The 27,103-nt window shown below is 41.3% G+C and overlaps 2 protein-coding genes across 3 annotated transcripts in view; one reads left to right on the forward strand and one right to left on the reverse strand.

Annotated features, from left to right (window-relative positions):
* The window catches only part of PIN4 (peptidylprolyl cis/trans isomerase, NIMA-interacting 4), a 92,538-nt gene that overhangs the window by 7,600 nt on the left and 57,835 nt on the right, over positions 1 to 27,103 (forward strand). The window contains exons 3-4 of one of the 2 annotated variants that reach the window (XM_068533398.1): positions 850 to 969; positions 1,361 to 1,536. In XM_068533398.1, coding sequence (XP_068389499.1) covers positions 850 to 969; positions 1,361 to 1,519 — 279 coding nt within the window. In that variant the 3' untranslated portion in view covers positions 1,520 to 1,536. Of the gene's footprint in view, positions 1 to 849; positions 970 to 1,360; positions 1,537 to 27,103 lie in introns of those variants that run through there. The other variant, XM_068533399.1, reaches the window with a different exon arrangement.
* Positions 4,441 to 27,103, reverse strand: part of ERCC6L (ERCC excision repair 6 like, spindle assembly checkpoint helicase) — a 55,251-nt gene continuing 32,588 nt past the window's right edge. The window contains exon 2 of the mRNA XM_068533126.1: positions 4,441 to 8,396. Within this exon, the coding sequence (XP_068389227.1) occupies positions 4,715 to 8,396 (3,682 nt within the window). The 3' untranslated portion in view covers positions 4,441 to 4,714. The remainder of the gene's footprint in view (positions 8,397 to 27,103) is intronic.

The raw sequence follows: 27,103 nt of genomic DNA on the forward strand, positions 1-27,103 counted from the left end.
CATGTGGGATCTTCCCAGACCAGGGCTCGAGCCCATGTCCCCTGCATTGGCAGGCAGATTCTCAACCACTGCGCCACCAGGGAAGCCCAGCAGGCGGATTCTTAACCATTGCACCACCAGGGAAGTCCCCGGGTTGAGTATTCTTAATCTTCAACATATGATTCATTTTCAAAGTGTTAAATTGTGGGGAGGCTTTATACATTGGGCCTCTTTTGGTGAAAAGTATTTCCTGGTGGGTTTTGTTCATATCATCCCCACTTTGATGAAATAATAGCTAACCTTTATTGAGTGCTAGCTGCATCATCTCAATCTTCACAACCCTATGAGAACATATAGGTACTGTTATCTCAGTGCACAAATGGGGAAACATTCAGAGGTTTAAAAACATGCCTAAGGGACTTCCCTGGTGGTTCAGCAGTTAATCCCTGGCGGTTCAGCAGTTAATCCCTGGCTGGGGAACTAAGATCCTGCATGCTGCGAGGTACAGCCTAAAAAAAAAAAAATGCTTAAGATCATACAGGAGAGTGGGGATTTGACTCCAGGACCTAAGCTCTCAACCATTATCATGTTTCCTCCTCCTGTTACCATTGAGGTACATGGTAAAGGCTGGGAGCTTCCCACAGCCAAGTGCCCATTTTCCATCTAAATCCGGGTTCTGAGATATTGTCTTGATATGGGAAATGGGTTTGTGGCCATCGCCCAACTGGGCAGACTTCCAGGATTTTCCATTGCCATGAGCGAATGTGTTTCTTTCACTAGTGGGGGGTAGTCCTGACATGACTGCTGTACTGTGAGGAAAGGAATCATTTGGGTCTCCATGTATTACGTGAACATACTTTTTCCTTGTAGGTCAGACACATTCTGTGTGAAAAACATGGAAAAATCTTGGAAGCCATGGAAAAGTTAAAGTCTGGAATGAAATTCAATGAAGTGGCCACACAATACAGTGAAGATAAAGCCAGGCAAGGGGTATGGTGCACTCATCCTTTAAAATGTCCCCCATGGAGGACACACAGTAGTAGGGATTATTTCTGTTTTGCCATTAATTTTAGCCATATCTTAGTTTAAAGATCTTAAAAAAGCAGAAATGTCCAACTTGTGAACAGTTGAATACGGGTCACCTTTGTCTAAACCTAGGCATAACCAAACTTGCACAACTAACAGACACCCAGCAACATTGTGAGTGTTTGTATGTTCAGCCCAGGGTTCAGCCCTGTTTGTCCTTGTCGAGCCTACTTCTCTCCAGCCCAGATGAATAAACCTAGGAACCTTAGCATTCGTGTTGGGAAATTCTCAAGCTACAGTAGACCTGTGCCCTCTTCAGGGCCACCTGACATCACAAATCTTTTGGGTTTTTCAGGGCGACTTGGGTTGGATGACCAGAGGGTCCATGGTGGGACCATTTCAAGAAGCAGCATTCGCCTTGCCTATAAGTGTGCTGGATAAGCCTGTGTTTACAGACCCTCCAGTTAAGACAAAATTCGGGTATCATATTATAATGGTTGAAGGGAGAAAATAAAATTGTATGAAAGACTACATGTGTTTTATACATTGTTTATTTCTTTAAAAGGTGTTGAATAATCCTTGTATTTTATGAACTCTGTCATCATGGGTTTGTGGGTGCAGAATCAGGTGGGTAAATGTTGGTGTGCATGGCAGTAGGTATTCAGTCAGTGGTTCTTTAAGATAAGTCAAGCAGACTCCTTTTAACCTGTTAGTCCCTTCCCTCCGAGAACTGCTTTATCTGATTCTCAGTATATCCCATAAGTTAATTTAGAAACCATCTCTAGGGGCTTCCATGGTGGTGCAGTGGTTAAGAATCCACCTGCCAATGCAGGGGACACGGGTTCGAGCCCTGGCCCGGGAAGATCCCACATGACGTGGAGCAACTAAGCCTGTGCGCCACAGCCATTCAGTCCATGTAGGGAAACGGTGAGCTGGAGTTAGATGCAGACTATGAATATGAATTGCTGAATCACACAGTGTTATCACTGGGACTTTTTTCAATAATGACATATATTCAATCATATCACCCTCCCTAAAATATTAGTCAGTCGTCTGTATCCACGGTTCTGCATTCACAGATTCAACCAACTGCAGATCAAAAATATTTTTTAAAAAATTACAGGGCTGGGGGCTTCCCTGGTGGCGCAGTGGTTGAGAATCTGCCTGCCAATGCAGGGGACGCGGGTTCGAGCCCTGGTCTGGGAAGATCCCACATGCCGCGGAGCAACTCGGCCCGTGAGTCACAATCACTGAGCCTGTGCGTCTGGAGCCTGTGCTCGGCAACGAGAGGCCGCGATAGTGAGAGGCCCGCACACCGCGATGAAGAGTGGCCCCCGCTTGCCACAACTAGAGAAAGCCCTCGCACAGAAACGAAGACCCAACACAGCCATACATACATACATACATACATACATAAATAAAAAGAATGTAAGCAGACAAGAATATCATTAAAAAAAGAAAAAATTACAGGGCTGGGGCTTCCCTGGTGGCGCAGTGTTTGAGAATCCGCCTGCCAATGCAGGGGACACGGGTTCGAGCCCTAGTCTGGGAAGATCCCACATGCCGCGGAGCAACTAGGCCCGTGAGCCACAACTACTGAGCCTGCGCGTCTGAAGCCTGTGCCCCGCAACAAGAGAGGCCACGACGGTGAGAGGCCCATGCACCGCGATGAAGAGTGGCCCGCTTGCCGCAACTAGAGAAAGCCCTCGCACAGAAACGAAGACCCAACCCAACACAGCCAAAAATAACAATAAATAAATAAATAAAAATTAAAAAAAAAAATACAGGGCTGGACTTCCCTGGTGGCGCAGTGGTTAAGAATCCGCCTGCCAATGCAGGGGACACGGGTTCCAGCCCTGGTCCAGGAGGATCCCACATGCCGTGGAGCAACTAAACCCATGCGCCACAACTACTGAGCCTGCGCTCTACAGCCCATGAACCACAGCTACTGAAGCCCATGCACCTAGAGCCCATGCTCTGCAACGAGAAGCCACCACAATGAGAAGCCCACGCACCGCGACGAAGAGTAGCCCCCACTTGCTGCAACTAGAGAAAGCCCACGGGCAGCAACGAAGACCCAACGCAGCCAAAAATTAATTAATTAAAAAATTCCAGAAACTTCCAAAAAGCAAAACTTGAGTTTGCCATGCACAGGCCTAACTATTCACATAACACTTATATTGTATCTACAAACTATTCGCAATTTATATTTATGTTGTATTATAAGTAATATTATAAGTATTATATGTATTATAAGTATTATAAGTAATTATAAGTAACCTAGAGATGATTTTAAAGTACATGTGAGAATGTGTGTAGGTTATATGTAAATACTACACCATTTTATATGAGGGACTTGAGCATCTGCGGAGTTTGGTATCCGCAGGGAGTCCTGGAAGCAATCCCCCTTCGATACTGAGGGGCAACTGTAATTATTTCTTTCGGTAAGAGCAAAATTTTGTACTATCAATAAATAACCTAGGGGCTTCCCTGGTGGCGCAGTGGTTAAGAATCCGCCTGCCAATGCAGGGGACACAGGTTCCAGCCCTGGTCCGGGAAGATGCCACATGCTTCGGAGCAACTAAGCCCATGCACACAACTACTGAAGCCCGCATGCCTAGAGCCCATGCTCCGCAACAAGAGAAGCCACCGCTCGCCGCAACGAGAGAAAGCCTGCACACAGCAACAAAGATCCAGTGCAGCCAAAATAAATAAATAAATAAATAAATAATGAAAAACTAAAGCACTAAAAAAAAAAAAAAAAAAAAACAGGTCAGTTATTATAGTGGCTTTTCACTAGGTAACACATGGTTAACAATCCATTTCACCCCTTACTGCGTGATCTTGGGCAGGTCACAGCTTCACTGAGCCATTTCCTCAACTAAAAAATGGAAATGCTACCCTCGACCTCAAAGGATTAAACAAGAAACCTATGTAGAGTACCTAAAACATAGTCAGTACTTGATAAATTCTCCAGTGACAGAGCACAGAGTGCTGTGCTGCACTTTATGTTTCTGGGAGGGAACCAAACTCCTTTTCAGTCTACAACCTGAAGATATAATGTGCTAGCATGTGTCAGAATGCAGCTGGTGGTGAGTGAAGGATGGCCAAATGGTCGGCAAAGGGACTCCAGGGTAGGGTGCCGGTGATAAAGAAGCCCAGCACCAGGTAGCTTATCCCAGTCTTCGGCTATAGTGAACCGAGAGCCTACAATAGCATGTTAAGTGGGTCTTAGATCTGGAATACTAATGACAAACTTCTGCCAAAATGAATTTTTATATGCATTTGCAAATATCAATCATCTCACTGAAAGTAAATGAAAAGTAACTTTAATATTATCTGAACTGTGATATACAAAATTGATCATTTTCAGAATAAAATTTAAAATGGCCAGAGTAATGTTACAAACATTTCTCTAGAAATAACACAGTTCTATTACGTTTACAGAGTATGCCTAAAAGAAAAATATAAGAATATTTGAGTAAAGAAATATTAACCTAGTGCTCAGAATACCAGAATATATGTATAGAAGAAAGCAGAAGCAGGTGGTAAAGGCAAAATTTACCAAAAAAAAGTTGGAAACAAAAACTCCCTTTTTGACTTCTCTCACCTTAAGCCTGAATGCTTCATGCTCCCAAAGAATCCAATTATGGGAACAAATTACCTTATACTCAGTTTCGTTTTAAAATACAATAAACAGGTTATATTCTCAAGTTTTATTAAGTTGCTTATACAAACTTAAAGTCATGAGCATGACTTCAGAATCTGAGCTTTTTATGTCAAGTGCTTTAACTAAGCAGTCTAAGGCTTCCTGTATTTTTCCACACTCTTTCAGTTCTTTTCCACGCAAGACAAGAGTCTCATAGTCGTCTGCAGCCTCCAGTGCCTCATCCTGGGGAGAGTCAACCAACTGTCCACCAGACAAAGGCTCAGGGTCACCAGGAAAGGTCTCCTGAGCCAGAGCACCAGGCTTAGGTGTACGTAACCGGCTAGACTTATTTTCTGAAGACAGTGTTTCTCTGGAAGGATCTTCTTCTGTATGCTCTGGGGCTTCACCACTGCTTTCCTCCGCTCCTTCCTCCAGGTAATCTTCAGCAACTTTTGCTTCACTGCTATTGTCAAGTCTTTCCTCCATATCCTCCACATGGTCTAAAACCACATTAATAAGAGACCTCCTAGAAGCCAGGGATCTTCTAGAGTTTATAGACTTATTTAAACTATCAGATATTTTAGGTGAAAAGAAACTTCCAGGTGGACTGACGTCATTTTTGGGAGTTGAGGCATCAAATTGTTTTACAGATAAAAACGGGAAGGGAGATGTGTTGAATGGGTTTGTGCCTGAAGTATCTGTAATAAAAGTATCATGTTCAACTTCATCATCTGAATCGATACGTCTAGCTTTTCTTCTGACTTTCACATTAACTATTACTTCTTCTGGCTCATCATCTTTCTCAGAAAGATCCACACTGAGACATGCTTTGCTATGCACGGACTCTGCTCTGGAATTAGCTGCAGAGCCACACAAGCTATTTTCTTTCTCCACATGCTCCAAAGACTGACTGGAAAATTTTTTTCCATTGTCTGCAGAGTCTTCCAAGAAAAGATTGAAGTCACATGCATACTGTGCTGAAGATGCTAAAGGTTCCTCTTCCAACTTGGCCTCATTCACTTGAGCATCCTGTAGTGCACTGTGGGCTGCTGCTAAGTCATCATCAGCTATTTTAATAACAGATACATTCGATTCTGGCCTTTGATATTCCTTTGTTTCGGGATTAGCAGGCCAGGGATTGCAGTGATGTAAAATCTCATCCTCCTCTAGTTGATCTAGATTTGGCCCAAGATCAGCTCTGACTGACTTGCTAGGTAAAAAATTGAAACTTCCCTGAGGGCTCTCTTGCTGTGCCTCCTGCATAGGCCCCTCTTGCGATGCCTCTTTTTGGAGAGCCATTCCTGATAAAGAGTCAGTCCAAATTTCTTCTACATCTTCACACCCCTTGGGTAAAGTAGCTACAAAATCAGCATCAAATGTACTTGCACACGGGTGCCTACCATCTTGTGGGGTGGTAACGTTCATCTTTCTCCTGGCGAGATCTTGTTTTTCACCCTCTTGGGGCAGATCCTCAATGATTACACTTGCCATTTGGGGACTGATTTCTTCTTCCTGGGTGTGGTGAGTTGGTAGAAGAGGTGAAGGCCGAGGCTGTGGTTTATTTAATTCATGGTATTTCTTCTTTGTTTGAGAAGGAAATACAGGTTCTCTCAGCCATATCCCCTCATTTCCAGCTTTTTGTCTTTCCATTAAGAACTCTGTATTTTGAGACTCGAATTCAACAAGGAATTGAGCTTTCTGAACCCTTTGTTGAATATAGTGAGAGTCTTCGATCACATCAAGCTCTTCTTTAACAGATAGGTCATGCGTGTACATCAAATCATGGTCTGAGATTCCAGCTATCCTCAAAGAGTGCAGGAAGGCAATATGTTCATCTAGTTTCTTATCAGATCTCCTCTGAGCAGCATGCAAAGACTGAAGCTGCATCTGGGTTGCAGAGTTCTGAAAATCCTCAATTGTAAAGAGCTCTCTCAATTCTTGTTTACTAAAATATCGGAAAGGGTTCTTTTTATCACCAGTAGTTTGTCTTATTAATGAGTCCTTGAAAACCTGTCTTCTGTATATTTTTTCCTCTACAGTTCCACAAGTGATTAGCCTATAAACTACAACATTTTCTTTTTGTCCAATTCGGTAAACTCTATCCACAGCTTGAGCATCAGTTGCAGGATTCCAGCTAGGGTCAAAGATGACCACTCTACTTGCTGCGGTTAGTGTTAAGCCAACACCACCTACTTGAGTGGTAAGCAGAAAAACAGAGTAATCTTTATTTTGCTGGAATAAGCTAATTCTTTTTTCTCGTTCCACAAGATGAGTAACTGTTCCATCGATTCTCAATATCTTAAAGTGCCTATTCTTTAACAGGCGTTCGATGATGTTTAGAATTCGTCTTGACTGGCAAAACACCAGAGTTTGATGCCCTTCATCTCGCAGTCTCTTAAGCAGGCCCATTAGAAATATCATTTTTCCAGATTCTTCCATCAGTGCATCATCACTTATTTGATCAATATGGTCCACATCTGAGGAATCTTCCCCTTCAATTTCATCTTGAACAGAGAATTTGACAGCTCCTAGATTCAGCAAACCACAAGCCCGTGCAGATAGCAGCCTAGGATGATCACAGAGCTTCTTTAAGACACCTAGCTCAGCCAAAGGTGAGCGTGTCTCCATTAACAACTCCTTGATATGATCTAGAGACACGAATTTCCTGTATATTTCTTCCTGTAAAGGTACAAGACGTATCCAAATAATTAAATCATTTTTTCTGGAAAGGGAAGGCATTTCACATATGGCACCAACATCTGGACTCTTTTCACTAAGCTGGACCTCTGGGTTGCTTGACTTTTTCCTCTGTACCTCTTCTTTAGTCCTCCTAAGAAAATAGGGCTTTATGATTGCCATTAAGTTTTCAGATATTTTAAATCCTAAGGCTTTTTCCCCTGGGGTAGCATCCTTCTCTCTTGCTCTAGTAATAGGATTTTCGTACTCCATTTTAAAAGTTTTTAATGTTCCTAGCAGGGACCCTTGACAAGCAAAATCAAACAGGGACCACAGTTCTTGTAAATTATTCTGGATCGGGGTTCCTGTGAGGAGGATGCGATTACTGGCAGGGATTGCACGAGCACATATTGCTGACTTGGTAGATGAGGTTTTTATTTTATGTGCTTCATCAAGGATGACATAGTCCCACACAAACTCTTGGCCATTCAAGCTGGAAAGTTGCTGCCAATTATTGATTAACATTTGGTATGTGGTGATAATGACACCATTCCTTTGCTGAATCCGACTGAGGTTTCTGGTACGTTCATCCTTGCTAGGACCGTGAAAGGTTTTGACTCTCATTCCTGGGGTCCACTTGACAAATTCTTTTAGCCACGTGCTGATGAGACTGGTTGGCATGATCAGTAGCACATGGTTCACAAGTGAAGCATCAAACATACCAGAAAGGAAAGCGATGATTTGAACAGTCTTTCCTAATCCCATATCATCTGCCAGAATACCACCTCTCCTTCCATCCCTATACAGGCTATAGAGGAAAGCTACACCTTCCTTCTGGTACTCAAATAGTTGGTTGTGCAGTTCTTGATAGAGCAGCAGGCCAGAGTTGCACACATCCGTGAATTCATCATCTCCATGTTCTGCCAACTCCTCCAAGGCTTCCTGTATTTTTTGGATTCTGCTCATCACCTTTTCATTGGGAAAAATGTCCTTTGCCAAATTGAAAAGTTTAAGTGCTTCTTCCAGATCTCCATTCTTAGTTGCTTCTTTGGCCTCTTTCACATATCTGTAAAAAACAAAAGTTTAAAAAAAGATATATATACATAGAGAGAGATTGACAGGTAGAAGATTAGAAAGAAAGGAAACAGATTGAACATTCAGTCTAAGAACACTTTAGAGTCCATTTTGGAATCCAAACCACAGTTGAGCTTTCAATATCCTCAATTCAGGATGGGAAAGATTAGCACAGAAGATGCCAATGAAAGCTGGCACCACTTAAGAAGACACAAATATCCACCAGGCACTGCCAGCAACAACTTCAGGCACTAGTTGTAGGAAATGTATGTGCAAAGGTTATTACACATACAGTAACAAACCAACCAACCTATATTGTGGGAGCATGGAAACAGGAAGATACATGGGCACTTCTCGGACCTTATTTTTCTGGACCTCTGTTCACACTATTGATTACTCTCTCCTTACAATTCCCTCCTTCCACCGGATTCCTACAGATTCCTCCTGGTTTCCTCCCCCATCGCTGGCCCTTTCTTCTCTGTGTCCTTCTTAGGCTCCTATTCTTCCTCCGCAAGGGCTCAGTCCTGGGCCCTCTTCTCACTCCTTTTACTCTCTCCTCATCATCTCCCAGAGCTTCCACTCCCACCTATGTGCTCATAACTCCCAAAGCACTTTCTCCAACTCAGGGCTTGCCCTCAAGCTCTAGTCTAGACCCATATTCCAACTACCTTCTGGACATCTCCACTTGAAAGTTTCACATGCACCTCCAATTCAATTAATCCCAAATTAAACTTATTATTTCCCCTCTTAAAACGTGCTTCTCGGCACTTCCCTGGTGGTCCAGTGGCTAAGACTCTGTGCTCCCAATGCAGGGGGTCCAGGTTCGATCCCTGGTCAGGGAACTAGATCCCACATGCATGCCACAACTAAGAGTCCGCATGCTGCAACCAAGAAGCCCGCATGCCACAACTAAGATCCCGTGTGCCACAACTGGGACCTGGTGCAGCATGCATGAATGCATAAATAAATAAACGTGCTTCCCCATTTGTGTGGTAATAAATGACACTACCATCCACTTAGCCATACAAGCTAGAAATCTAAAGATAATCCTTGACCTCCAAACCAAATATGAGTCATCCTTGACTTCTCCCTCTTTTTAACCACCTCACCCCTTAGCCAACAGTCCCCCAAGCCCTACTAACTTTATTTTCCAAATATAACCTGTGTCAAAACAGAAATATAGATCAATGGAACAGTATAGAAAGCCCAGAGATAAACCCACACACATATGGTCACCTTATCTTTGATAAAGGAGGCAAGAATACACAATGGAGAAAAGACAGCCTCTTCAATAAGTGGTACTGGGAAAACTGGACAGCTACATGTAAAAGAATGAAATTAGAACACTCCCTAACACCATACACAAAGATAAACTCAAAATGGATTAAAGACCTAAATGTAAGGCCAGACACTATAAAACTCTTAGAGGAAAACATAGGCAGAATACTCTATGACATAAATCACAGCAATATCCTTTTTGACCCACCTCCTACAGCAATGGAAATAAAAACAAAAATAAACAAATGGGACCTAATGAAACTTAAAAGCTTTTGCACAGCAAAGGAAACCATAAACAAGATGAAAAGACAACCCTCAGAATGCGAGAAAATATTTGCAAACGAAGCAACTGACAGAGGATTAATCTCCAAAATATACAAGCAGCTCATGCAGCTCAATATCAAAAAAAACAGGGCTTCCCCGGTGGCGCAGTGGTTGAGAATCTGCCTGCCAATGCAGGGGGACACGGGTTCGAGCCCTGGTCTGGGAGGATCCCACATGCCGCGGAGCAACTAGGCCCGTGAGCCACAACTACTGAGCCTACGCATCTGGAGCCTGTGCTCCCAACAAGAGAGGCCACGATAGTGAGAGGCCCGTGCACCGCGATGAAGAGTGGCCCCCGCTTGCCACAACTAGAGAAAGCCCTCGCACAGAAACGAAGACCCAACACAGCCAAAGATAAATAAATTAATTAAAACAAAAAACAAACAAACAAACAAAAAAAACAAATAGAAACATATTTTTAAAAAAAACAAACAAGCGACCCAATCCAAAAATGGGCAGAAGACCTAAATAGACATTTCTCCAAAGAAGATATACAGATTGCCAACAAACACATGAAAGGATGCTCAACATCACTAATCATTAGAGAAATGCAAATCAAAACTACAGTGAGGTATTACCTCACACCAGTCAGAATGGCCATCATCAAAAAATCTACAAACAATAAATGCTGGAGAGGGTGTGGAGAAAAGGGAACGCTCTTGCACTGTTGGTGGGAATGTAAATTGATACAGCCACTATGGAGAACAGTATGGAGGTTCCTTAAAAAACTAAAAATAGAACTACCATATGACCCAGCAATCCTGCTACTGGGCATATACCCTGAAAAAACCATAATTCAAAAAGAGTCATTCAGCCATTAATCTGGTGGAAACTCAGCTGAGTGTACTGCGATTTAGTCTTGACTCTAAACACCTGGGGTTAGTGTCAGACTCCAAGGCTGCCCCCACTTCAGACGCCAGCTGCAAGTCTCAGGGGTTCCGCAAGCCACCACACTTCTGATTGACTGGCTATAAATTCAGGCATTCCTGTGACACCTTCAGCTTCGCTAATTCACTAGAATGACTCACAGAACCCAGGAAAGTGTGAAAGAGGATGATCATGTCTTGAAGCTTTATATTTCTAAACTAATACAGATAAAACTTGTAGAAGGTGCATGGAAAAGGAACCTTGGAAAAGAGAGTTTTGTGTGTGATCAGGATTGGCTAAGAGTAGAGTGAATTTAATTAAGTGAACTTTATGGTTAAAAGTAAGCTGGTGCAAGACTGAAGTTTGATTTGCCCTCTGTTAAGAGAACAAAGTTTCCTGCAATACTGAGCTGCTCTTGACCACAGATTGTAAGTTTCTTTCTCTAGCTAGCTTGGAGTTTTCCAAAGGGCCCCTGAGCCATCTCAGAAAGAGCTATGAAACTAATTAGGATTGCTTGGTATGTTAAATTACATTGTCAGATGAATGGTGATAAACATTCTTAGGTTATACTGTATGGGTAAGTGTCATTAATGTAAATATTCCAGAAAAAAATTATATAAAGGTCCTAAAAATTGAAAAAAAAGAGTCATGTACCACAATGTTCATTGCAGCTCTATTTACAATAGCCAGGACATGGAAACAACCTAAATGTTCATCAACAGATGAATGGATAAAGAAGATGTGGCACATACATACAATGGAATATTACTCAGCCATAAAAGAAAGGAAATTGAGTTATTTGTAGCAAGGTGGATGGACCTAGAGACTGTCATACAGAGTGAAGTAAGTCAGAAAGAGAAAAATAAATACCGTATGCTAACACATATATATGGAATCTAAAAAAGAAAAAAAATGGTTCTGAAGAACCTAGAGGCAGGACAGGAATAAAGACGCAGACATAGAGAATGGACTTGAGGACATGGGGAGGGGGAAGGGTAAGCTGGGACGAAGTGAGAGAGTGGCATGAACATATATACACTACCAAATGTAAAATAGATAGCTAGTGGGAAGCAGCCGCATCGCAAAGGGAGATCAGCTCGGTGCTCTGTGTCCACCTAGAGGGGTGGGATAGGGAGGGTGGGAGGGAGATGCAAGAGGGAGGAGATATGGGGATGTATGTATATGTATAGCTGATTTACTTTGTTATACAGCAGAAACTAACACACCAGTGCAAAGCAATTATACTCCAATAAGGATGCTAAAAAACAAACAAACAAACAAAAACAAATATAACCTGTGTCTTTCTCTCCCATCTCTACTACTACTGTGGTCCAAGTCACCATCATCTCTGGATTGGATAACTGCAACTTCCTACTCACTGGTCTCCCTACATCCACTCTTGGCCCCTCTAATACATTCTCTACATAGCAGCCAGTGATATTGTCTTAAAACATAAAAGAAATAGTCACTCTTCTGTTTAAAATTCTTCAGTGGTTTACAGTTGGTAAGATTTTGAAAGGATGCCATAACAATTCACTGAGGAAAGGATAGTCTTTTCAACTAAATATCCATGTGCAAAAGAATGAAAGTGGTCCCCGACCTCACACCATACACAAAAATTAATTCAAAATGAATCAAAGACCTAAATATAAGTGCTAAAACTACAAACCTCTTAGAAGAAAATATAAGTATAAATCTCCATGACCTTGGATTTGGCAATGGTTTCTTAGATATGATGCCAAACACACACGCAACCAAAGGGAAAAATAAATTGGGCTTCATAAAAGCTAAAAACTTGGGGACTTCCCTGGTGGTCCAGAGGATAGGACTCCACACTCCCAATGCAGGGGACCCGGGTTGATCCCTGGTCAGGGAACTAGATCCCACATGCATGCCACAACTGAAGAGCCTGCATGCCACAACTAAGACCTGGTACAGCCAAATAAATAAATAAATAAAATATTTTTTTAAAAAACAGCTAAAAGCTTTTGTGCTTCAAAGGATACCGTGAAGAAAGTGAAAAGACAACCAAAGGAATGAGAGAAAATACTTGCAAATCTTGTACCTGGATAAAGGATTTTTACCTAGAATATATAAAGAACTCTAACAACTCAATAATTAAAAGACAAATAGGGACTTCCCTGGCGGTCCAGTGGTCAGGACTCAGAGCTTTCAGTGCTGTGGCCCCGTGTTTGATCCCTGGTCAGGGAACTAGGATCCCGCAAGCCGCGCAGCGCGGCCAAAAAAAAAAAAGACAACCCAATTAAGGTGGTCAAAGGATCTAACTAGACATTTCTCCAAAGAAGATATACAAATAGCCAATAACCACATGAAAAGATGCTCAACATCATTAGTCATCAGGGGAAATGCAAACCAAAACCACAATGATACCACTTCATGCCCATTAGGATGGCTAGAATCAAAAAGAGAGAAAATACCAAGTGTTGGCAGCAACGTGGAAAAATTGGAACTCTGTAACACTGTTGGTAGGAATGTAAAATGGTGCAGCTGCTTTGGAAATTAGTCTGTCAGTTCCTCAAAAAGTTACACATAGAGTTACCATGTGATTTAGGAATTCTACTCCCAGGTACATACTCAAGAGAAATGAAAACATTTGATCACAGAAAATCTTGTACATAAATGTTCATAGCAGTATTATATTATTCACAAAGCCAAAAGGGGAAGTAACACAAATGTCCATCAACTGATGAATAGATAAAATGTGGTATATCCACACAATGGAATATTATGCAGCCATAAAAAGGAATGAAATACTGATTCATGCTACAGCATGAATGAGTCGTGGAAACATTCTGCTGCATGAAATAATAAGCCAGTCACTCACAGATGCAGAGAACAAACTAGTGGTTACCAGTGGGGAGAGGGATGGGGGAGGGACAATATAGGGGTAGGGGATTAAGAGGTACAAACTATTAGGTATAAAATAAGCTACAATGATATATTGTACAACACAGGGAATATAGCCAATATTTTATAATAACTATAAATGGAGTATAACCTTTGAAAATTGTGAATCACTATATTGTACATCTGTAATTTACATAATACTGTATATCAACTATACATACAAAAAAAAAGCCAGTCACAAAAGGCCACGCATTTTATGATTCCATTTATATGAAATGTCCAGAACAGGCAAATTCACAGAAAAAGTAGATTAGTGGTTGCCAGGGGCTGGGGGGCTGGGGGATTCATGGACTTGGGGGTGGTACGTATGATGGCTAAAGGGTAAGGAATTTCTTTTGGGGTGATGAAAATGTTCTAAAACTAATTGTGGTGATGGGTGCACAACTCTGTGAACATACTAAAAATCATTAAATTGTACATTTTAAATCGGTGAAATGTATGGTATGAGAATGATACCTCAACGAAGCTGTTAACAAAACAAAACAAAACAAAAATCTTGGGACTTCCCTGGTGGTGCAGTGGTTAAGAATCCGCCTGCCAACGCAGGGGACACGGGTTCGATACCTGGTCCAGGAAGATCCCACATGCCGTGGAGCAACTAACCCCATGTGCCACAACTACTGAGCCTGCGCTCCACAACCCACGAGCCACAACTACTGAGCCTACGCACCACAACTGCTGAAGCCTGTGTGCTCTAGGGCCTGTGCTCCACAACAAGAGAAGCCACCGCTATGAGAAGCCCGAGCACCGCAACAAAAAGTAGCCACCGCTCGCCGCAACTAGAGAAAGCCCATGTGCAGCAAGACCCAAAGCAGCCAAAAAAAAAAAAATCTTCAGTGGCTTCCTATGGCCTACAGAATGAAGTTTAAGCTCCTTAGCTTGGCATTCCTAGCCCTGACTGATACAGCCAGGAACTGCTGACCTCTCTGCCTTAACTTCTGCCACCTCCTGCCTCAAACATTTTATTTTAACCCCTTATGCCCATCATACTGTGTTATGGCCTGTAAAGCTTAAGCTCACACCACCTTCCTTTTCTGGAGTACACTCCTCTCCTTTCACCAAGCTTACCTCAATGAACTCATTCTTTTTTTTATTTATTTATTTATTTATTTATTTATTTATTTATGGCTGCATTGGGTCTTCATTGCTGAGCGCAGGCTTTCTCTAGTTGCGGCAAGCCAGGGGTTCCTCTTCGTTGCGGTGCACGGGCTCAGTAGTTGTGGCTCACAGGTTCTAGAGCACAGGCTCAGTAGTTGTGGCACACAGGCTTAGTTGCTCTGCGGCATGTGGGATCTTCCCGGACCAGGGCTCATACCCGTGTCTCCTGCATTGGCAGGCAGATTCTTAACCACTGTGCCACCAGGGAAGTCCTGAACTCATTAAGACAGTGACTCTCAATGTTCTGTAGAATCTCCTGGAGGGCTTGTTAAAACACAGATTGCTGGACCCCAACACCAGATTTTCTGATTCTGTAGTGAGGCCCAAGAATTTGTAGTTCTATACAGTTCCCCTGTAATGCTAATGCTTCTGGTCCAGAGACCACACTTTAAGAGCTGCTTTAAGATCAGGCCTCACCTGCAGTTCCTCTAGGATGCCTTTCATCCCTACCCTATCCCCCATCTGGATCAGTTGTTTCACCTCAGTACTCCTCTATGTGTTCATCTCTATCAGTACATTTAACATATTGTATTAAAATCATTACAAAACAATCTAGCTGTATTACAAATGTATGAAAAAACCTCATTGAAGGGGGTGGAGGGAAAAGGTGCTGACCTAAGTAACCTAGGAAATGAATGAAGTCTGTAAGACTAAAACCAAAAGAAACAACCTAAGCATGTACTCTAGTGGATAAAGTTGTTTCCCATGGGGGTTATAAGCTAACAATTCTGATACTGCAATGCATGTATACTAGAGTTGAAGAATTAAGTAAATGGATGGCAGAGAGTGGGAGCCAGGTTTCTGACTGTTGGAGTGGGATTTTACAGATTGGCAAGAGGAGGTTAGAATGATCCATGTGGTAATGGATCAGAGTTGGAGACATCAGTACAAACCCACGTTCAACATAAATACAGATAGTTACACCTAGAAATATTTACAGACCTGTGTATACACATGGGTTAGTATATACACATATTTCCTTGCTCTGTCAGCTAAGAGGGCCTAGAAGCAAAGAAACCCCAGCAGCAACAAGTACACTTAGCACCCATATCTTTTTTTTAACATCTTTATTGGAGTATAATTGATTTACAGTGGTTTCTGCTGTATAACAAAGTGAGTCAGCTATACGTATACATATATCCCCATATCCCCTCCCTCTTGCATCTCCCTCCCACCCTCCCTATCCCACCCCTCCAGGTAGCACCCATATCTTGGTTTCTAATACCATTTGCCAATAAAAAGAACCGGACCTCCTTGGAAAAATGGCTGATTCTAGGGCTGTGGCAAGAAATCTATAAGATGCACAGAAATCTCTGGCATTCCTATACACTAACAATGAAAGATCAGAAAGAGAAATTAAGGAAACAATCCCATTCACCATTGCAACAAAAAGAATAAAATACCAAGGAATAAACCTACCTAGGGAGACAAAAGACCTGTACTCAGAAAACTATAAGACACTGATGAAAGAAATTAAGGATGATAGCAACAGATGGAGAGATATACCATGTTCTTGGATTGGAAGAATCAATATTGTGAAAATGACTATACTACCCAAAGCAATCTACGGATTCAATGCAATCCCTATCAAAATACCAGTGGCATTTTTTACAGAACTAGAACAAAAAAATCTTAAAATTTGTATGGAGACACAAAAGACCCCGAATAGCTAAAGCAGTCTTGAGGGAAAAAAAATGGAGCTGGAGAAATCAGACTCCCTGACTTCAGACTATACTACAAAGCTAAAGTAATCAAGACAATATGGTACTGGCACAAAAACAGAAACATAGGTCAATGGAACAGGACAGAAAGCCCAGAGATAAACCCACACACATATGGTCACCTTATATTCGATAAAGGAGGCAAGAATATACAATAGAGAAATGGCAGCCTCTTCAATAAGCGGTGCTGGGAAAACTGGACAGCTACATGTAAAAGAATGAAATTAGAAGACTCCCTAACACCATACACAAAAATAAACTCAAAATGGATTCGAGACCTAAATGTAAGACCGGACACTATAAAACTCTTAGAGGAAAACATAGGAAGAACACTCTTTGACATAAATCACAGCAAAATCTTTTTTTATTCACCTCCTAGAGTAATGGAAATAAAAACAAAAATAAACACATGGGACCTAATGAAACTTAAAAGCTTTTGCAAAGCAAAGGAAACTACATACAAAAAAGATGAAAAGACAACCCTCAGAATGGGAGAAAATATTTGCAAACGAATCAACGGACAAAGGATTAATCTCCAAAATATATAAACAGCTCATGCAGCTCAATATTAAAAAAACAAACAACCCAATCAAAAAATGGGCAGAAGACCTAAATAGACATTTCTCCAAAGAAGACATACAGATGGCCAAGAAGCACATGAAAAGCTGCTCAACATCACTAATTATTAGAGAAATGCAAATCAAAACTACAATGAGGTATCACCTCACACCAGTTAGAATGGGCATCATCAGAAAACCTACAAACAACAAATGCTGGAGAGAGCGTGGAGAAAAGGGAACCCTCTTGCGCTATTGGTGGGAATGTAAATTGATACAGCCACTATGGAGAACAGTATGGAGGTTCCTTAAAAAACTAAAAATAGAATTACCATATGACCCAGCAATCCCACTACTGGGCATATACCCAGAGAAAACCACAATTCAAAAAGATACATGCACCCCAATTCTCTTTGCAGCACTATTTACAATAGCCAGGTCATGGAAGCAACCTAAATGCCCATTGACAGATGAATGGATAAAGAAGATGTGGTACATATATACAATGGAATATTACTCAGCCATAAAAAAGAATGAAACTGGGTCATTTGTAGAGACGTGGATGGATCTAGAGACTGTCATGCAGAGTTAAGTAAGTCAGAAAGAGAAAAACAAATATTGTATATTAATGCATATATGTGGAACCTAGAAAAATGGTACAGATGAACTGGTTTGCAGGGCAGAAAGAGAGACACAGATGTAGAGAACAAACATATGGACACCAAGGTGGGGGGAAGTGGCGGGGGTGGGGTGTGGTGGTGGTGGGATGAATTGGGAGATTAGGATTGACATATATACACTAATATGTATAAAATAGATAACTAATAAGAACCTGCTGTATAAAAAGTAAAATAAAATTCAAAAAAAAATCTAAAAGATGAGTCTGGAGCATCTTGTACTGTCAGAAAGTAAGGAAGTACTCAAAACAAGCAAACAAAAAACAAACAACACACCACAATGATGGGAGTATGTCAAAGAGACACAGGAGCCAAATGAAAGAGCTCCCAATGGTCATAGCTGGAACAATTTGAGCAAAAAAATAAAGTAGTACTGGATTATAACCCAAAGTATAAAATAAATATCTATGAGTCCATACTAATATAAATGAGTGAATAAATACATATAGGAGATAAGACAAACCTCCCATACAGAAGAATTTCAAATAATTTATGTAGATAGTCCACCCTCAAGAAGACAGAGCATAACTCCTGCTCCTTAGCTGTGGAGTGCATGTAGTAACATCCTTCCAAAGAGTACAGTATGGAAAGGTGCAGTGGGGGAAAGAGTAACTTTAAAGTGAAGAAACTGGGAATTCCCTGGTGGTCCAGTGGTTAGGATTCCAGCTTCCACTGCAGGGGGCACGGTTTGATCCCACAAGCCGTGCAGTGCAGCCAAAAAAAAAAACACCAAAAACCAAAACAAAACAAAACAAAAAAAACAGTACCTCAGCCAGGTGATTACAGTCAACATCAACAGTGATATGTCATGTGGGTAGTACGTACCCTTGATACGATTTAATGAGAAGGGTACTTTACCTCTGTAGTCTTCCCTCCAACCCCGCCCCAAACCAAAAACCCCAGTCTAATCATGAGAAAATACATTGACAAATCCCAGCCGGGGGAACAGTCTACAAACTGCCTGATCAGTACTCTTCAAAATGGTCAAGGTCATCAAAAACACGGCAAGTCTAAGAAACTGTCACAGGCAAGAAGAACCTAAAGAGACAGATGACTAAACGTAATGTGGTGTCTTAGATAGGATGCTGGAACAGAAAAAGGACATTAGGTAAAAACTAAGGAAATCCAAATAAAGTATAGATTTAGTTAATAATAATGTATCAGTATTGGTTTATTAACTGTAATTAATGTACCAAATGAATGTAAGATGTTAACAATAGGGGAAACTAGGTGTGGGGTATATGGGAACTCTCTGTACTATTTTTGTGATATTCCTGTAAATCTAAAACTACTCTAAAATTAAAAGTTTGTTTAAAAAAATTATCCATTTGTGTGTCTGCCTGCTTGTGTATCTGCCTGTGAACTCCTTGATAACAGGGATAGGGATCAGGTCTTAGAGCAGACACTCATTAAAGTCAGGTGAATGAAAAGATGAAGAAACGAAGAAAAGAGCCCACTGGCTACAAAACTCTGCCATTCCTACCCTGGCAGGTTAGCTGCCCACCACCCCTACTCTGGTGGGCTTTAGAATTAAGTTACAGGAGGATTAACCAAGATGGCGGAGTAGAAGGACGTGCTCTCACTCCCTCTTGCGAGAGCACCAGAATCGCAACTGGCTGCTGGACAATCATCGACAGGAAGACCCTGGACTTCACCAAGGAGGATACCCCACGTCCAAGGACAGAGGAGAAGCCACAGTGAGACGGTAGGAGGGGCGCAATCAGAGTAAAATCAAATCCCATAACTGCTGGGTGGGTGGCTCACAGACTGGCGAGCACTTATACCACAGAAGTCCACCCACTGGAGTGAAGGTTCTGAGCCCCACGTCAGGCTTCCCAACCTGGGGGTCTGGCTACGGGAGGAGGAATTCCTAGAGAATCAGACTTTGAAGCCTAGTGGGAATTGATTGCAGGACTTTGACAGGACTGGGGGAAACAGAGACCCCACTCTTGGAGGGCACACACAAAGTAATGTGTGCATCGGGACCCAGGGGAAGGAGCAGTGACCCTGGGGGAGACTGAACCAGACCTACCTGCTGGTGTTGGGGGGTCTCCTGCAGAGGCGAGTGGTGGCTCTGTTTCACCGTGGGGATAAGGACACTGGCAGCAGAGGTTCTGGGAAGTTCTCCTTGGCGTGAGCCCTCCCAGAGTCTGCCATTAACCCCACCAAAGAGCACGGGTAGGCTCCAGTGTTGGGTTGCCTCAGGCAAAACAACCAACAGGGAGGGAACCCAGCCCCACCCATCAACAGTCAAGTGGATTAAGGTTTTACTGAGCTCTGACCGCCACAGCAACAGGGAGGGAACCCAGCCCCATCCATCAAGAGTCAAGTGGATTAAGGTTTTACTGAGCTCTGACCGCCACAGCAACAGTCAGCTCTACCCACCACCAGAGCCTCCCATCAAGCCTCTTAGATAGCCTCAACCACCAGAGGGCAGACAACAGAAGCAAGAAAAACTACAATCCTGCAGCCTGTGGACCAAAAACCACAGTTACAGAAAGATAGAGAAGATGAAAAGGCAGAGGGCTATGTACCAGATGAAGGAACAAGAAAAAACCCCAGAAAAACAACTAAATGAAGTGGAGATAGGCAACCTTCCAGAAAAAGAATTCAGAATAATGATAGTGAAGATGATCCAGGACCTCGGAATAAGAATGGAGGCAAAGATTGAGAAGATGCAAGAAATGATTAACAAAGACCTAGAAGAATTAAAGAACAAACAAACAGAGATGACCAATACAATAACTGAAATGAAAACTACACTAGAAGGAATCAATAGCAGAATAACTGAGGCAGAAGAACGGATAAGTGACCTGGAAGACAGAATGGTGGAATTCACTGCTGCGGAACAGACTAAAGAAAAAAGAATGAAAAGAAATGAAGACAGCCTAAGAGACCTCTGGGACAACATTAAACGCAACAACATTCGCATTATAGGGGTCCCAGAAGGAGAAGAGAGAGAGAAAGGACCAGAGAAAATATTTGAAGAGATTATAGTCGAAAACTTCCCTAACATGGGAAAGGAAATAGCCACCCAAGTCCAGGAAGCGCAGAGAGTCCCATACAGAATAAACCCAAGGAGAAACACGCCGAGACACATAGTAATCAAAGTGGCAAAAATTAAAGACAAAGAAAAATTATTGAAAGCAGCAAGGGAAAAACGACAAATAACATACAAGGGAACTCCCATAAGGTTAACAGCTGATTTCTCAGCAGAAACTCTGCAAGCCAGAAGGGAGTGGCATGATATACTTAAACTGATGAAAGGGAAGAACCTACAACCAAGATTACTCTACCCGGCAAGGATCTCATTTAGATTTGATGGAGAAATCAAAAGCTTTACAGACAAGCAAAAGCTAAGAGAATTCAGCACCACCAAACCAGCTCTACAACAAATGCTAAAGGAACTTCTCTAAGTGGGAAACACAAGAGAAGAAAAGGACCTACAAAAACAAACCCAAAACAATTAAGAAAATGGTCATAGGAACATACATATCGATAATTACCTTAAACGTGAATGGATTAAATGCCCCAACCAAAAGACATAGACTGGCTGAATGGATACAAAAACAAGACCCATATATATGCTGTCTACAAGAGACCCACTTTAGACCTAGGGACACATACAGACTGAAAGTGAGGGGATGGAAAAAGATATTCCATGCAAATGGAAATCAAAAGAAAGCTGGAGTAGCTATACTCATATCAGATAAAATAGACTTTAAAATAAAGAATGTTACAACAGACAAGGAAGGACACTACATAATGATCCAGGGATCAATCCAAGAAGAAGATATAACAATTATAAATATATATGCACCCAACATAGGAGCACCTCAATACATAAGGCAACTGCTAACAGCTATAAAAGAGGAAATCGACAGTAACACAATCATAGTGGGGGACTTTAACACTTCACTTACACCAATGGACAGATCATCCAAAATGAAAATAAATAAGGAAACAGAAGCTTTAAATGACACAATAGACCAGATAGATTTAATTGATATATATAGGACATTCCATCCAAAAACAGCAGATTACACGTTCTTCTCAAGTGCGCACGGAACATTGTCCAGGATAGATCACATCTTGGGTCACAAATCAAGCCTCAGTAAATTTAAGAAAATTGAAATCATATCAAGCATCTTTTCAGACGACAACGCGATGAGATTAGAAATGAATTACAGGGAAAAAAACGTAAAAAAGACAAACACATGGAGGCTAAACAATACCTTACTAAATAACCAAGAGATCACTGAAGAAATCAAAGAGGAAATAAAAAAATACCTAGAGACAAATGACAATGAAAACACGACGACCCAAAACCTATGGGATGCAGCAAAAGCGGTTCTAAGAGGGAAGTTTATAGCTATACAAGCCTACCTAAAGAAACAAGAAAAATCTCAAGTAAACAGTCTAACCTTACACCTAAAGAAACTAGAGAAAGAAGAACAAACAAAACCCAAAGTTAGCAGAAGGAAAGAAATCATAAAGATCAGAGCAGAAATAAATGAAATAGAAACAAAGAAAACAATAGCAAAGATCAATAAAACTAAAAGTTGGTTCTTTGAGAAGATAAACAAAATTGATAAGCCATTAGCCAGACTCATCAAGAAAAAGAGGGAGAGGACTCAAATCAATAAAATCAGAAATGAAAAAGGAGAAGTTACAACAGACACCGCAGAAATACAAAGCATCCTAAGAGACTACTACAAGCAACTTTATGCCAATAAAATGGACAACCTGGAAGAAATGGACAAATTCTTAGAAAGGTATAACCTTCCAAGACTGAACCAGGAAGAAACAGAAAATATGAACAGATCAATCACAAGTAATGAAATTGAAACTGTGATTAAAAATCTTCCAACAAACAAAAGTCCAGGACCAGATGGCTTCACAGGTGAATTCTATCAAACATTTAGAGAAGAGCTAACACCCATCCTTCTCAAACTCTTCCAAAAAATTGCAGAGGAAGGAACACTCCCAAACTCATTCTATGAGGCCACCATCACCCTGATACCAAAACCAGACAAAGACACTACAAAAAAAGAAAATTACAGACCAATATCACTGATGAATATAGATGCAAAAATCCTCAACAAAATACTAGCAAACAGAATCCAACAACACATTAAAAGGATCATACACCACGATCAAGTGGGATTTATCCCAGGGATGCAAGGATTCTTCAATATACGCAAATCAATCAATGTGATACACCATATTAACAAATTGAAGAATAAAAACCATATGATCATCTCAATAGATGCAGAAAAAGCTTTTGACAAAATTCAACACCCATTTCTGATAAAAACTCTCCAGAAAGTGGGCATAGAGGGAACCTACCTCAACATAATAAAGGCCATATATGACAAACCCACAGCAAACATCATTCTCAATGGTGAAAAACTGAAAGCATTTCCTCTAAGATCAGGAACGAGACAAAGATGTCCACTCTCACCACTATTATTCAACATAGTTCTGGAAGTCCTAGCCACGGCAATCAGAGAAGAAAAAGAAATAAAAGGAATACAAATTGGAAAAGAAGAAGTAAAACTGTCACTGTTTGCGGATGACATGATACTATACATAGAGAATCCTAAAACTGCCACCAGAAAACTGCTAGAGCTAATGAATGAATATGGTAAAGTTGCAGGATACAAAATTAATGCACAGAAATCTCTTGCATTCCTATACACTAATGATGAAAAATCTGAAAGAGAAATTATGGAAACACTCCCATTTACCATTGCAACAAAAAGAATAAAATACCTAGGAATAAACCTACCTAGGGAGACAAAAGACCTGTATGCAGAAAACTATAAGACACTGATGAAAGAAATTAAAGATGATACCAACAGATGGAGAGATATACCATGTTCTTGGCTTGGAAGAATCAACATTGTGAAAATGACTATACTACCCAAAGCAATCTACAGATTCAATGCAATCCCTATCAAATTACCAATGGCATTTTTTACGGAGCTAGAACAAATCATCTTAAAATTTGTATGGAGACACAAAAGACCCCGAATAGCCAAAGCAGTCTTGAGGCAAAAAAATGGAGCTGGAGGAATCAGACTCCCTGACTTCAGACTCTACTACAAAGCTACAGTAATCAAGACAATATGGTACTGGCACAAAAACAGAAACATAGATCAATGGAACAAGATAGAAAGCCCAGAGATTAACCCACGCACCTATGGTCAACTAATCTATGACAAAGGAGGCAAAGATATACAATGGAGAAAAGACAGTCTCTTCAATAAGTGGTGCTGGGAAAACTGGACAGCTACATGTAAAAGAATGAAATTAGAATACTCCCTAACACCATACACAAAAATAAACTCAAAATGGATTAGAGACCTAAATATAAGACTGGACACTATAAAACTCTTAGAGGAAAACATAGGAAGAACACTCTTTGACATAAATCACAGCAAAATCTTTTTTTATTCACCTCCTAGAGTAATGGAAATAAAAACAAAAATAAACAAGTGGGACCTAATGAAACTTCAAAGCTTTTGCACAGCAAAGGAAACCATAAACAAGACGAAAAGACAACCCTCAGAATGGGAGAAAATATTTGCAAATGAATCAACGGACAAAGGATTAATCTCCAAAATATATAAACAGCTCATGCAGCTCAATATCAAAGAAACAAACACCCCAATCCAAAAATGGGCAGAAGACCTAAATAGACATTTCTCCAAAGAAGACATACAGACGGCCACGAAGCACATGAAAAGATGCTCAACATCACTAATCATTAGAGAAATGCAAATCAAAACTACAATGAGGTATCACCTCACTCCTGTTAGAATGGGCATCATCAGAAAACCTACAAACAACAAATGCTGGAGAGGGTGTGGAGAAAAGGGAACCCTCTTGCACTGTTGGTGGGAATGTAAATTGATACAGCCACTATGGAGAACAATATGGAGGTTCCTTAAAAAACTAAAAATAGAATTACCATATGACCCAGCAATCCCACTACTGGGCATATACCCAGAGAAAACCGTAATTCAAAAAGACACATGCACCCGAATGTTCATTGCAGCACTATTTACAATAGCCAGGTCATGGAAGCAACCTAAATGCCCATCAGCAGACGAATGGATAAAGAAGTTGTGGTACATATATACAATGGAATATTACTCAGCCATAAAAAGGAACGAAAGTGAGTCATTTGTTGAGACGTGAATGGATCTAGAGACTGTCATACAGAGTGAAGTAAGTCAGAAAGAGAAAAACAAATATCGTATATTAATGCATGTATGTGCAACCTAGAAAAATGGTACAGATGAGCCAGTTTGCAGGGCAGAAGTTGAGACACAGATGTAGAGAATGGACATATGGACACCAAGGGGGGAAAACTGCGGTGAGGTGGGGATGGTGGTGTGCTGAATTGGGTGATTGGGATTGACATGTATACACTGATGTGTATAAAATTGATGCCTAATAAGAACCTGCAGTATAAAAAAACAAACAAAACAACTAAAAAAAAAAAAAGAGTTAAGTTACATTCCCTGTTACTCTGATCTCGAACATGATGCCATAGTGGTGACCACTAGGCTCCTCTACCTGAGAGCCAGACCCTGAACCCATTCAGTGTTCTCCCTTTCGTCCTGGCCCTTCTCACCCCCAGGGTGTCTTCATCTGGATAACTGGTCTTCTGCCTTGGTCTATGTCATTTTTTATTACTATTAGATTGTCTCCAAGTTCCTGAACCAGTCATCTACCCAGTATCCTGAACCCCTATGAAGCCTGGGCTTCTAACTCCAGCCAGGCCTCCTCCCCAGAGAGAAAAGTGCTGCCCCTGAACCCTAGCTTTTGGCCAGAGTCCCCATAATCATGCACCAACCTCTAAAATGGCGACTGCCTGCCTAGACTTCTTACCACCAGCCCAAGACTCATACTGCTGGGTTCTTTCTACCCATCCTCTGGAACTCCCACATTTGTCAACCTTCTGCCTGAACCACAACTGGAATTTTCAGTATTCGTTGGACACAACCACTTTCTGGCTGGGTCAAACCCCCCTGCTGTCAGCCAAACTACCTTCCCAGTCCCTGGAACACTCTAGTTAGCAGATCTAATACTGCATCTCAGCTCTTCCCCTCCACCCTGTCTGCTCCAGCAACAAAGTTGGACCTAGGATGGTATTCTTTCCCTATAATGGAATCGGAGGAAAAAAATGAAATCTGTTTTTTTAGCACTGCTCTGGATATCTTGTTATTTACAAGACTACAATGCTTTCTGTAATACAGTTTGATTTAGCCACTTAACCTTTAATCCTGGGCTTGGAAGGAAAACATGTCATTTTTACTACCACTGCAATCATGTGTCCATCTATAATGCACAGGATCCCTAATGATATGGAGAACTCAGCTAATACTTCATGGACTCAAATATTTTTTCCAAAATTTAATAGTTTTTAAAAGATGCTTACATGTTAAAGAACTATTAAGATGCAAAACTGTCAACCCAAAAGAGAGTTTTAATTACATAGCAAGGGACAACAAAACAAAAATTTTTACATTTTAATGATTGTACCCTAAATTACATGCCTAGAATATGGTTCCCTTTAAGGAACGCTTTAAAGGACATATGGAAAGACTGTATACAAACAACTCCTGGAGGAAAAAGACACAACCATTAAACATGGGCTACAAGTCCTGTACCTGCAAAGCTACCCTCTCACTGGCAGAACTGCCCAGCTGCTAATTCCCTGAGTCCTAACCCATCCTAAAGACCTTTGCCTTAAGAAATCCTGCCCAAGTGGCCACTTAAAACCATCTCTGCCCAAAAGCACTTTCTGTTTCCCTGGACGCAAAAATCTTCCTCAACCACAGCCAACTAACATCTCAACAATCCCATCCCATCTTCCACCTTTCCATTCCTTGCCTGATACCTTGCAAACCATTTCCTCTCCACAGAGGGAATGCCAGGCTTAGATGCTGCAAAGTTTTCCTACCAGGCGAAACCAATTAGCCATGCTATACCTATATGCCAAAAAGCTAAGCCCTGCTAAACACAGCAGTGTTTGCAAATCAGCAGCTGAAAAGACACAAGCTTAAACTGCAGAGCCAAGCACTAGGTTTTCCTTAATCTGGAGGGCCCTTTGGAACATTCCCTATGATGTTCTTCTGGAATGTGACAAGACAGGGAACTAAATGCAAAGACCCC

This window comes from Eschrichtius robustus, chromosome X (assembly GCF_028021215.1).
Source record: "Eschrichtius robustus isolate mEscRob2 chromosome X, mEscRob2.pri, whole genome shotgun sequence".
Lineage (NCBI taxonomy): Eukaryota > Metazoa > Chordata > Mammalia > Artiodactyla > Eschrichtiidae > Eschrichtius > Eschrichtius robustus.